The 15,077-nt window shown below is 59.2% G+C and overlaps 1 protein-coding gene across 1 annotated transcript in view; it reads left to right on the top strand.

Annotated features, from left to right (window-relative positions):
- The window catches only part of LOC308146246 (ankyrin repeat and SOCS box protein 13-like), a 35,399-nt gene that overhangs the window by 2,251 nt on the left and 18,071 nt on the right, over positions 1-15,077 (top strand). Inside the window, exons 2-4 of the mRNA XM_080517973.1 lie at positions 5,509-5,696; positions 6,052-6,208; positions 6,283-6,417. Of these exons, the coding sequence (XP_080374099.1) occupies positions 5,509-5,696; positions 6,052-6,208; positions 6,283-6,417 (480 nt within the window). The remainder of the gene's footprint in view (positions 1-5,508; positions 5,697-6,051; positions 6,209-6,282; positions 6,418-15,077) is intronic.

Raw genomic sequence — 15,077 nt, 5'->3', positions numbered from 1 at the left:
TACATGATGCCCCTGAACGCATCACTCAGCTCTTGAGGTTCAAACCAGACCAACATCACGGCTCGGACAAAAACTTGATCTTTTATTTGTGAAACAGTTCAGAGAAATGTATTTCCTAAAGCGCTGGAGGCGAGAAATAAACTGCGTAGTTGAAAAGTTAAAACGCTGCTGTGAGAGGGCGTGGCCTGTCGAAGGGGCGTGGTCTGTTGAGGGGGCGTGGTCTGTTTTGAGGAAGCGTGGTCTGCGAGTTTGGCAGCTTCTTATCGGAGTATGAACAGTCCTGCCTAAAAAGCCAGTTTTTTCAGCAGTACTTCATCACTGCCAGGTTTCCTGCTAAATGTTAGTCTGGAGGTGCCTTTACTCCGTTGTCTTCACACTTCTTTTAAGATCGCAGCAAACGGGTAGAAATAATAAATAGGTGTAAAATCAGAATTTTATTTAGGTGAAATGCAACTTGGAAGCAGCTAAAAATAATATACTTGTAATCCAGCATGGAAAAGGCATATATGCTGTGATTGCCCCTTACTTTGATTTTAATTGCAGTATTTAAATTGATGTGGGCTATTAAATTAAAAGGTAGTCATTCAGAAGCAGTAATTTAAACCCCGAACAAAATCTTGTTTGAACTCATCCTCTCTGTCAATATCCTTGTCACGGAGTGACCGTGACGCTTACGCCCAACCACACACACACTCACACACCCAGTCACTCACACACCCAGTCACTCACACACCCAGTCACTCACACACCCAGTCACTCACACACCCACACACCCAGTCACTCACACACCCAGTCACTCACACACCCAACCACACCCAGTCACTCACACACCCAGTCACTCACACACCCAACCACACCCAGTCACTCACACACCCAGTCACTCACACACCCAGTCACTCACACACCCAACCACACCCAGTCACTCACACACCCAGTCACTCACACACCCAACCACACCCAGTCACTCACACACCCAGTCACTCACACACCCAGTCACTCACACACCCAGTCAGTCACACACCCAGTCAGTCACACACCCAGTCACTCACACACCCAGTCAGTCACACACCCAGTCAGTCACACACCCAGTCACTCACACACCCAGTCACTCACACACCCAACCACACCCAGTCACTCACACACCCAGTCACTCACACAGCCAACCACACCCAGTCACTCACACACCCAACCACACCCAGTCACTCACACACCCAGTCAGTCACACACCCAGTCACTCACACACCCAGTCACTCACACACCCAGTCAGTCACACACCCAGTCACTCACACACCCAGTCACTCACACACCCAGTCACTCACACACCCAACCACACCCAGTCACTCACACACCCAGTCACTCACACACCCAACCACACCCAGTCAGTCACACACCCAGTCACTCACACACCCAGTCAATCACACACCCAGTCACTCACACACCCAGTCAGTCACACACCCAGTCACTCACACACCCAGTCACTCACACACCCAACCACACCCAGTCACTCACACACCCAGTCACTCACACACCCAGTCACTCACACACCCAGTCACTCACACACCCAGTCAGTCACACACCCAGTCACTCACACACCCAGTCAGTCACACACCCAGTCAGTCACACACCCAGTCACTCACACACCCAGTCAGTCACACACCCAGTCACTCACACACCCAGTCACTCACACACCCAACCACACCCAGTCACTCACACACCCAGTCAGTCACACACCCAGTCAGTCACACACCCAGTCAGTCACACACCCAGTCACTCACACACCCAGTCAGTCACACACCCAGTCACTCACACACCCAGTCACTCACACACCCAGTCAGTCACACACCCAGTCAGTCACACACCCAGTCACTCACACACCCAGTCACTCACACGCCCAGTCAGTCACACGCCCAGTCACTCACACACCCAGTCACTCACACACCCAGTCACTCACACACCCAGTCACTCACACACCCAGTCAGTCACACACCCAGTCACTCACACACCCAGTCACTCACACACCCAGTCAGTCACACACCCAGTCACTCACACACCCAGTCAGTCACACATCCAGTCACTCACACACCCAGTCAGTCACACACCCAGTCAGTCACACACCCAGTCAGTCACACACCCAGTCACTCACACACCCAGTCAGTCACACACCCAGTCAGTCACACACCCAGTCAGTCACACACCCAGTCACTCACACACCCAGTCAGTCACACACCCAGTCACTCACACACCCAGTCAGTCACACACCCAGTCAGTCACACACCCAGTCAGTCACACACCCAGTCACTCACACACCCAGTCAGTCACACACCCAGTCACTCACACACCCAGTCACTCACACACCCAGTCACTCACACACCCAGTCAGTCACACACCCAGTCAGTCACACACCCAGTCAGTCACACACCCAGTCAGTCACACACCCAGTCACTCACACACCCAGTCACTCACACACCCAGTCACTCACACACCCAGTCAGTCACACACCCAGTCAGTCACACACCCAGTCAGTCACACACCCAGTCAGTCACACACCCAGTCAGTCACACACCCAGTCAGTCACACACCCAGTCAGTCACACACCCAGTCACTCACACACCCAGTCAGTCACACACCCAGTCACTCACACACCCAGTCACTCACACACCCAGTCACTCACACACCCAGTCACTCACACACCCAGTCAGTCACACACCCAGTCAGTCACACACCCAGTCACTCACACACCCAGTCAGTCACACACCCAGTCAGTCACACACCCAGTCACTCACACACCCAGTCAGTCACACACCCAGTCAGTCACACACCCAGTCAGTCACACACCCAGTCACTCACACACCCAGTCACTCACACACCCAGTCAGTCACACACCCAGTCACTCACACACCCAGTCAGTCACACACCCAGTCACTCACACACCCAGTCAGTCACACACCCAGTCAGTCACACACCCAGTCAGTCACACACCCAGTCACTCACACACCCAGTCACTCACACACCCAGTCACTCACACACCCAGTCACTCACACACCCAGTCACTCACACACCCAGTCACTCACACACCCAGTCAGTCACACACCCAGTCACTCACACACCCAGTCACTCACACACCCAGTCAGTCACACACCCAGTCAGTCACACACCCAGTCACTCACACACCCAGTCAGTCACACACCCAGTCAGTCACACACCCAGTCAGTCACACACCCAGTCAGTCACACACCCAGTCAGTCACACACCCAGTCACTCACACACCCAGTCAGTCACACACCCAGTCACTCACACACCCAGTCAGTCACACACCCAGTCAGTCACACACCCAGTCAGTCACACACCCAGTCACTCACACACCCAGTCACTCACACACCCAGTCAGTCACACACCCAGTCAGTCACACACCCAGTCAGTCACACACCCAGTCACTCACACACCCAGTCAGTCACACACCCAGTCACTCACACACCCAGTCACTCACACACCCAGTCACTCACACACCCACACACCCAGTCACTCACACACCCAGTCACTCACACACCCAACCACACCCAGTCACTCACACACCCAGTCACTCACACACCCAACCACACCCAGTCAGTCACACACCCAGTCACTCACACACCCAGTCACTCACACACCCAGTCACTCACACACCCAGTCAGTCACACACCCAGTCAGTCACACACCCAGTCAGTCACACACCCAGTCAGTCACACACCCAGTCAGTCACACACCCAGTCACTCACACAGGCAGCTCCCTGCCGGTATATCTAAACACCAGCTGACCTCCTGCAGTGAGGAACATTTCATGTCCATAGTTTCCTGTCTAGTTTCCCTGGTTTAAACATTCCACACTCCACAGTGTGCCACAACGTCTCACTCCATCTGTTCCAGAGTGCAGGAGGCCTGCTGCCATTATGGAGCATTTCTTTGTTTGTTTCACCATCTCATTTCAACACGCGCCATATTTCTAAACATTCATCTGTTAAAACATGTTACCGGTAACAAAACACACTTACACACGGCCGTTTTTCAGTTTAATGTTTCAACAAACTTACAAGCACATAGATGTTTCCGTTGACTCGCCAGCTTCACTCCAGCACTTCCTCCTTTCTGGGGCGAAGCCGGGGGAGGGTTCCACGGTGCAGGTGTTGGGGGCTCACCTGTGGGAGGGCTGCAGGTATAAGAGCCCAGTAGAGGCTCCAGAGGTCCGTTGTGGTGGAAGCTATTGTGGCTGTGTAGAGGTTTAGTGCAGGGTCTATTGACTTAGCCTGCAAACTTCAAGCCCGTTTGCATTTTTCATAGTTTTGGTTTTTCTGTGTTTTGTTCTGCATTTTGAACGCTGGAAATACTTGCACCGTTTTTCAGAAAAAGTTTTGAAAATCAGAAAAATAAAAGAGCTCTATTTTTGGGAAAGAAGTTTCATCCTCTGTCCGACCATTCCTGCAACACTCCTACTGAGGAGATTCACACGATGTTACACGTCAGAGTGGAGTCATTTAGAATGTGACCATGTGCACATAGACACTGAATAGAATACTAAAAGGACTACACACACACACACACACACGCCTTATTTCTGTATCTCTGAGAGGGAATGTAATCATGTGTGAGGGTTGATTGAGGATACTGAGGTTCACTGTCTGAAGAAACATGACACATATAGTAGTGGTCTCAGAAAAATCTCAATTGTGAAGACGTTGAGTATGTGTTTCTCTGCTGTGTATATTATTACTGAAACAAGATGATGTGGAGACGAGGCGATGTCAAGAGACGAGGCGATGTTGTCGATGGGGGCGTGGGACTGGCAGGCCGGGGTGGTTGACCCCACTTTCAGAAAGGGGGTCCAGGGAGTGCATGCCTGTTGTCGGGGCATGGCCCTTCTCAGCCTCCCTGAGGAAGTGTGTGTGAGGGTACAGGAAGGAAGAGTCCCACCAACAGGACCTCAGGTTCAGGAGGATTCATGTGGATTGTGTCCTGGCCGTGGAACAACGGACCAGCTCTTCACCCTCTCACACATCATGGAGGGGGCAGGGAGTCAGTCAGTCCAGTCCACATGCGTTGTGGACTTGTCCCCCGAGATGTCTTGTAGGAGCTGCGAAGAGATCTCAGAGCACCAGAACCACTGCTGGGCTTTGTGCTCCCAGTGTGAGAGCTGCGTTTCTAACGTTTACTTGTGATTTATTGTGGTTATTGCTTCTCCGGATGTCCAAAATGGCGGCACAACCATCACTTAGTAATGTGGGTGAACACCCTCACTGCCACCGCGGACCCCAACAGACGAAGCAGGAAAGAAGATGGGTGGGTGGAGTTTGCCGAGCCGTGGGACCCGAGTGAAAAGCAGCAGGGAGGCAACATGCTCCAGTTTGATGCACATTTTATGCGACACACTATTGGAACTTCCAGCGTCACAATGAGAGTCACTTTGAAAGAGTGTCTGCTGTGCAGCATGACGGTGTCCACGGTTGACGGTGTCCACGGTGGTGTGCTTGCTCACAGGCTGCTGGGCAGAGAGAACCGAGGTGCACAAGGCGGCGTCCCTGGGCCAGGCCGGCCAGCTGCAGCGCCTCATCCGGAGCGGAGCCTCCGTCAACGTGGTGGCCGTGGACTCCATCACACCGCTGCACGAGGCCTGCCTCCGCGGCCAGACGCAGTGCGTGCAGCTGCTGCTGGAGGCCGGAGCCCAGGTGAGGCAGGGTCAAAGGTCATGTCGGCTCCTCGCTACTGGAGGGTGAAAACACTGCACCATTTCAACAGGCGTTACAGGAGATCAGGCAAAACTCTATGCTGGATTCTGAGCGTCATGAAAGCTATACAATTCCTTTACTGTATCCAATATTTAAAATTCCACTAAATGAAAAATGTTTAATCTTTCATACTCACTTTGTCCAATTAGTCACATCAACCAATCCATTGAAGTCCAAACACAGTAGGAAGACACTCATTCTTCAATCAATCACCTTCAGTACCAATCCAAAGTGTAATGAGTGACACATAGTCACACTCACAAGGTGAAGGTTGGCGCTCTGTGCTGGTTCTCAGGTGGACGCCAGGAATGTGGACGGGAGCACCCCGCTGTGCGACGCCTGCTCAGCCGGGAGTCTGGACTGCGTGAGGCTGCTGCTGCAGCACGGCGCCAAGGCCAACCCCGCCCTCACCTCCCGCACGGCCTCGCCACTGCACGAAGCCTGCATGGGAGGTGAGTGCCTGCTCTCGCTTCACTTTGCCTTGGCACAGTGTTCACTTTCACCCAACCTGGGGTCACTCTTCCAGGTAACTCTGACTGCGTGGAGCTGCTGATCGCCCGGGGGGCCGGCCTGGAGGCGTACGACCTTTACTATGGGACCCCGCTGCACGTGGCCTGTGCTAATGAACACGTGGACTGCGTCAAAGTGCTGCTCAATGCAGGTGGGAGTCGTTGTGGCCATGGTGGAGCTGCTGCTGCTCAGTGTGGAGGCTGGAGTCTATTAATAGCCCAGCTGCTGAGCTGACACTGGGACTGAGCAACAAGGAGGGGGTGGCCCTTCCACCGGACGCCTGTCCTCATGCCACCTGAAGAGTCGGGGGCTGCTCACCCACCCTCACCCACCCTCACCCACCCTCACCCACCATCACCCACCATGACCCACCCTCACCCACCGTCACCCACCCTCACCCACCATGACCCACCGTCACCCACCCTCACCCACCATGACCCACCGTCACCCACCGTCACCCACCATGACCCACCGTCACCCACCGTCACCCACCATGACCCACCCTCACCCACCCTCACCCACCATGACCCACCCTCACCCACCATGACCCACCATCACCCACCGTCACCCACCATCACCCACCATCACCCACCGTCACCCACCATCACCCACCATCACCCACCATGACCCACCATGACCCACCGTCACCCACCATGACCCACCCTCACCCACCATGACCCACCATCACCCACCGTCACCCACCATCACCCACCCTCACCCACCCTCACCCACCATCACCCACCATGACCCACCCTCACCCACCATCACCCACCGTCACCCATCGTCACCCACCATGACCCACCATCACCCACCCTCACCCACCGTCACCCACCCTCACCCACCATCACCCACCCTCACCCATCGTCACCCACCCTCACCCACCATGACCCACCCTCACCCACCCTCACCCACCATGACCCACCCTCACCCACCATGACCCACCATCACCCACCGTCACCCACCATCACCCACCATGACCCACCATGACCCACCGTCACCCACCATGACCCACCATGACCCACCGTCACCCACCATCACCCACCATGACCCACCATCACCCACCATGACCCACCATGACCCACCGTCACCCACCATGACCCACCATGACCCACCATCACCCACCATGACCCACCATGACCCACCGTCACCCACCATGACCCACCATGACCCACCATGACCCACCGTCACCCACCATGACCCACCATGACCCACCGTCACCCACCATGACCCACCATGACCCACCGTCACACACCATGACCCACCGTCACCCACCATGACCCACCATGACCCACCGTCACCCACCGTCACCCACCGTCACCCACCATGACCCACCATGACCCACCGTCACCCACCATGACCCACCGTCACCCACCGTCACCCACCATCACCCACCATGACCCACCATGACCCACCGTCACCCACCATCACCCACCATCACCCACCATGACCCACCCTCACCCACCGTCACCCACCATGACCCACCATGACCCACCGTCACCCACCATGACCCACCATGACCCACCGTCACCCACCATGACCCACCATGACCCACCGTCACCCACCATGACCCACCGTCACCCACCGTCACCCACCGTCACCCACCATGACCCACCGCCACCCACCATGACCCACTGTCACCCACCATGACCCACCGTCACCCACCGTCACCCACCGTCACCCACCATGACCTACCATGACCCACCGTCACCCACCATGACCCACCGTCACCCACCGTCACCCACCATGACCCACCGTCACCCACCATGACCCACCATCACCCACCATGACCCACCGTCACCCACCATCACCCACCATGACCCACCCTCACCCACCGTCACCCACCATGACCCACCGTCACCCACCATGACCCACCGTCACCCACCATGACCCACCGTCACCCACCATGACCCACCATGACCCACCGTCACCCACCGTCACCCACCATGACCCACCGTCACCCACCATGACCCACCGTCACCCACCATGACCCACCCTCACCCACCATGACCCACCATGACCCACCATGACCCACCGTCACCCACCATGACCCACCATCACCCACCATGACCCACCGTCACCCACCATGACCCACCATGACCCACCGTCACCCACCATGACCCACCATGACCCACCGTCACCCACCATGACCCACCATGACCCACCGTCACACACCATGACCCACCGTCACCCACCATGACCCACCGTCACCCACCATGACCCACCGTCACCCACCGTCACCCACCGTCACCCACCATGACCCACCGTCACCCACCGTCACCCACCATGACCCACCGTCACCCACCATGACCCACCGTCACCCACCATGACCCACCGTCACCCACCATCACCCACCATGACCCACCGTCACCCACCATGACCCACCGTCACCCACCGTCACCCACCATGACCCACCATGACCCACCGTCACCCACCATGACCCACCATGACCCACCGTCACCCACCATGACCCACCATGACCCACCATGACCCACCGTCACCCACCGTCACCCACCGTCACCCACCGTCACCCACCATGACCCACCGTCACCCACCGTCACCCACCATGATCCACCGTCACCCACCATCACCCACCATGACCCACCGTCACCCACCGTGACCCACCATGACCCACCATCACCCACCATGACCCACCATCACCCACCCTCACCCACCATGATCCACCGTCACCCACCCTCACCCACCGTCACCCACCGTCACCCACCATGACCCACCGTCACCCACCATGACCCACCGTCACCCACCATGACCCACCATCACCCACCATGACCCACCCTCACCCACCATGACCCACCGTCACCCACCATGACCCACCGTCACCCACCATGACCCACCCTCACCCACCATGATCCACCGTCACCCACCATGACTCACCATGACCCACCGTCACCCACCATGACCCACCGTCACCCACCATCACCCACCATGACCCACCGTCACCCACCATCACCCACCATGACCCACCCTCACCCACCGTCACCCACCATGACCCACCGTCACCCACCGTCACCCACCATGACCCACCGTCACCCACCGTCACCCACCGTCACCCACCATGACCCACCATCACCCACCATCACCCACCATGACCCACCGTCACCCACCATCACCCACCATGACCCACCATCACCCACCATGACCCACCCTCACCCACCATGACCCACCATGACCCACCGTCACCCACCATGACCCACCATCACCCACCCTCACCCACCGTCACCCACCATGACCCACCATGACCCACCGTCACCCACCATGACCCACCGTCACCCACCGTCACCCACCGTCACCCACCGTCACCCACCGTCACCCACCATCACCCACCATGACCCACCATGACCCACCGTCACCCACCATGACCCACCGTCACCCACCCTCACCCACCATGACCCACCATGACCCACTGTCACCCACCATGACCCACCATCACCCACCATGACCCACCCTCACCCACCATGATCCACCGTCACCCACCATGACCCACCGTCACCCACCATGACCCACCGTCACCCACCATCACCCACCATGACCCACCCTCACCCACCATGACCCACCGTCACCCACCATGACCCACCGTCACCCACCATGACCCACCCTCACCCACCATGATCCACCGTCACCCACCATGACTCACCATGACTCACCATGACCCACCGTCACCCACCATGACCCACCGTCACCCACCATGACCCACCATGACCCACCGTCACCCACCATCACCCACCATGACCCACCGTCACCCACCATGACCCACCATCACCCACCATGACCCACCGTCACCCACCGTCACCCACCATAACCCACCATGACCCACCATGACCCACCGTCACCCACCATGACCCACCATCACCCACCATGACCCACCATGACCCACCGTCACCCACCATGACCCACCATGACACACCGTCACCCACCATGACCCACCATGACCCACCATCACCCACCATGACCCACCATGACCCACCGTCACCCACCATGACCCACCATGACCCACCATGACCCACCATGACCCACCGTCACCCACCATGACCCACCGTCACCCACCATGACCCACCGTCACCCACCATGACCCACCATGACCCACCATGACCCACCATGACCCACCGTCACCCACCGTCACCCACCATGACCCACCATGACCCACCGTCACCCACCATGACCCACCGTCACCCACCGTCACCCACCATCACCCACCATGACCCACCATCACCCACCATGACCCACCCTCACCCACCGTCACCCACCATGACCCACCATGACCCACCGTCACCCACCATGACCCACCATGACCCACCGTCACCCACCATCACCCACCATGACCCACCGTCACCCACCGTCACCCACCATGACCCACCATGACCCACCGTCACCCACCATGACCCACCATGACCCACCATCACCCACCATGACCCACCGTCACCCACCATGACCCACCGTCACCCACCATGACCCACCCTCACCCACCATGACCCACCGTCACCCACCATGACCCACCATCACCCACCATGACCCACCGTCACCCACCATGACCCACCATGACCCACCGTCACCCACCATGACCCACCATGACCCACCGTCACCCACCATGACCCACCATGACCCACCGTCACACACCATGACCCACCGTCACCCACCATGACCCACCGTCACCCACCGTCACCCACCGTCACCCACCATGACCCACCGTCACCCACCGTCACCCACCATGACCCACCATCACCCACCATGACCCACCGTCACCCACCATCACCCACCATGACCCACCGTCACCCACCATGACCCACCGTCACCCACCGTCACCCACCATGACCCACCATGACCCACCGTCACCCACCATGACCCACCATGACCCACCGTCACCCACCATGACCCACCATGACCCACCATGACCCACCGTCACCCACCGTCACCCACCGTCACCCACCGTCACCCACCATGACCCACCATCACCCACCATGACCCACCGTCACCCACCGTCACCCACCATGATCCACCGTCACCCACCATCACCCACCATGACCCACCGTCACCCACCGTGACCCACCATGACCCACCATCACCCACCATGACCCACCATCACCCACCCTCACCCACCATGATCCACCGTCACCCACCCTCACCCACCGTCACCCACCGTCACCCACCATGACCCACCGTCACCCACCATGACCCACCGTCACCCACCATGACCCACCATCACCCACCATGACCCACCCTCACCCACCATGACCCACCGTCACCCACCATGACCCACCGTCACCCACCATGACCCACCCTCACCCACCATGATCCACCGTCACCCACCATGACTCACCATGACCCACCGTCACCCACCATGACCCACCGTCACCCACCATCACCCACCATGACCCACCGTCACCCACCATCACCCACCATGACCCACCCTCACCCACCGTCACCCACCATGACCCACCATCACCCACCGTCACCCACCATGACCCACCGTCACCCACCGTCACCCACCGTCACCCACCATGACCCACCATCACCCACCATCACCCACCATGACCCACCGTCACCCACCATCACCCACCATGACCCACCATCACCCACCATGACCCACCCTCACCCACCATGACCCACCATGACCCACCGTCACCCACCATGACCCACCATCACCCACCCTCACCCACCGTCACCCACCATGACCCACCATGACCCACCGTCACCCACCATGACCCACCGTCACCCACCGTCACCCACCGTCACCCACCGTCACCCACCATCACCCACCATGACCCACCGTCACCCACCATGACCCACCATCACCCACCCTCACCCACCATGACCCACCATGACCCACTGTCACCCACCATGACCCACCATCACCCACCATGACCCACCCTCACCCACCATGATCCACCGTCACCCACCATGACCCACCGTCACCCACCATGACCCACCGTCACCCACCATCACCCACCATGACCCACCCTCACCCACCATGACCCACCGTCACCCACCATGACCCACCGTCACCCACCATGACCCACCCTCACCCACCATGATCCACCGTCACCCACCATGACTCACCATGACTCACCATGACCCACCGTCACCCACCATGACCCACCGTCACCCACCATGACCCACCATGACCCACCGTCACCCACCATCACCCACCATGACCCACCGTCACCCACCATGACCCACCATCACCCACCATGACCCACCGTCACCCACCGTCACCCACCATAACCCACCATGACCCACCATGACCCACCGTCACCCACCATCACCCACCATGACCCACCATCACCCACCATGACCCACCATGACCCACCGTCACCCACCATGACCCACCATGACACACCGTCACCCACCATGACCCACCATGACCCACCATCACCCACCATGACCCACCATGACCCACCGTCACCCACCATGACCCACCATGACCCACCATGACCCACCATGACCCACCGTCACCCACCATGACCCACCGTCACCCACCATGACCCACCGTCACCCACCATGACCCACCATGACCCACCATGACCCACCATGACCCACCGTCACCCACCATGACCCACCATGACCCACCGTCACCCACCATGACCCACCGTCACCCACCGTCACCCACCATCACCCACCATGACCCACCGTCACCCACCATCACCCACCATGACCCACCCTCACCCACCGTCACCCACCATGACCCACCATGACCCACCGTCACCCACCATGACCCACCATGACCCACCGTCACCCACCATCACCCACCATGACCCACCGTCACCCACCGTCACCCACCATGACCCACCATGACCCACCGTCACCCACCATGACCCACCATGACCCACCGTCACCCACCATCACCCACCATGACCCACCGTCACCCACCATGACCCACCATGACCCACCGTCACCCACCATCACCCACCATGACCCACCATGACCCACCGTCACCCACCATCACCCACCATGACCCACCGTCACCCACCGTCACCCACCATGACCCACCGTCACCCACCGTCACCCACCATGACCCACCGTCACCCACCATGACCCACCGTCACCCACCGTCACCCACCGTCACCCACCATGACCTACCATGACCCACCGTCACCCACCATGACCCACCGTCACCCACCATGACCCACCGTCACCCACCATGACCCACCATCACCCACCATGACCCACCATCACCCACCATGACCCACCGTCACCCACCATCACCCACCATGACCCACCGTCACCCACCGTCACCCACCATGACCCACCGTCACCCACCATGACCCACCATGACCCACCGTCACCCACCGTCACCCACCATGACCCACCGTCACCCACCATGACCCACCGTCACCCACCGTCACCCACCATCACCCACCATGACCCACCCTCACCCACCGTCACCCACCATGACCCACCATGACCCACCGTCACCCACCATGACCCACCATCACCCACCATGACCCACCATGACCCACCGTCACCCACCATGACCCACCATGACCCACCGTCACCCACCGTCACCCACCGTCACCCACCATGACCCACCCTCACCCACCATGACCCACCGTCACCCACCGTCACCCACCATGACCCACCATGACCCACCGTCACCCACCATGACCCACCCTCACCCACCATGACCCACCATCACCCACCATTACCCACCGTCACCCACCATGACCCACCGTCACCCACCGTCACCCACCATGACCCACCCTCACCCACCATGACCCACCGTCACCCACCATGACCCACCGTCACCCACCTTCACCCACCATGACCCATCGTCACCCACCGTCACCCACCATCACCCATCGTCACCCACCATCACCCACCATCACCATCACCCACCGTCACCCACCATCACCCACCATCACCCACCGTCACCCACCATCACCGTCATCCACCGTCACCCACCATCACCCACCGTCACCCGCCATCACCCACCGTCACCCACCATCACCGTCACCTGCCATCACCCACCGTCACCCACCATCACCGTCACCCACTGTCACCCACCGTCACCCGCCATCACCGTCACCCACTGTCACCCACCGTCATCATCACCCACCGTCACCCACCGTCACCCACTGTCACCCGCCATCACCATCACCCACCGTCACCCACCCTCACCCACCATGACCCACCTTCACCCACCATGACCCACCGTCACCCACCCTCACCCACCATGACCCACCATGACCCACCATCACCCATCGTCACCCACCATGACCCACCCTCACCCACCATGACCCACCGTCACCCACCGTCACCCACCGTCACCCACCATGACCCATCGTCACCCACCGTCACCCATCGTCACCCACCGTCACCCACCATGACCCACCCTCACCCACCATGACCCACCGTCACCCACCATGACCCACCGTCACCCACCGTCACCCACCATGACCCACCATGACCCACCCTCACCCACCGTCACCCACCATGACCCACCCTCACCCACCATGACCCACCATCACCCACCATGACCCACCATGACCCACCGTCACCCACCATGACCCACCGTCACCCACCATGACCCACCGTCACCCACCATCACCCATCGTCACCCACCATCACCATCACCCACCATCACCCACCGTCATCCACCGTCACCCACCGTCACCCGCCATCACCCACCGTCACCCACCATCACCCACCGTCACCCGCCATCACCCACCGTCACCCACCATCACCCACCGTCACCCACTGTCACCCACCGTCACCCGCCATCACCGTCACCCACTGTCACCCACCGTCATCATCACCCACCGTCACCCACCGTCACCCACCATGACCCATCGTCACCCA

This window comes from Blennius ocellaris (genome assembly GCF_963422515.1).
Source record: "Blennius ocellaris genome assembly, chromosome: 22".
Taxonomy (NCBI): domain Eukaryota; kingdom Metazoa; phylum Chordata; class Actinopteri; order Blenniiformes; family Blenniidae; genus Blennius; species Blennius ocellaris.
This window is presented reverse-complemented; position numbering and strand designations above follow the sequence as displayed.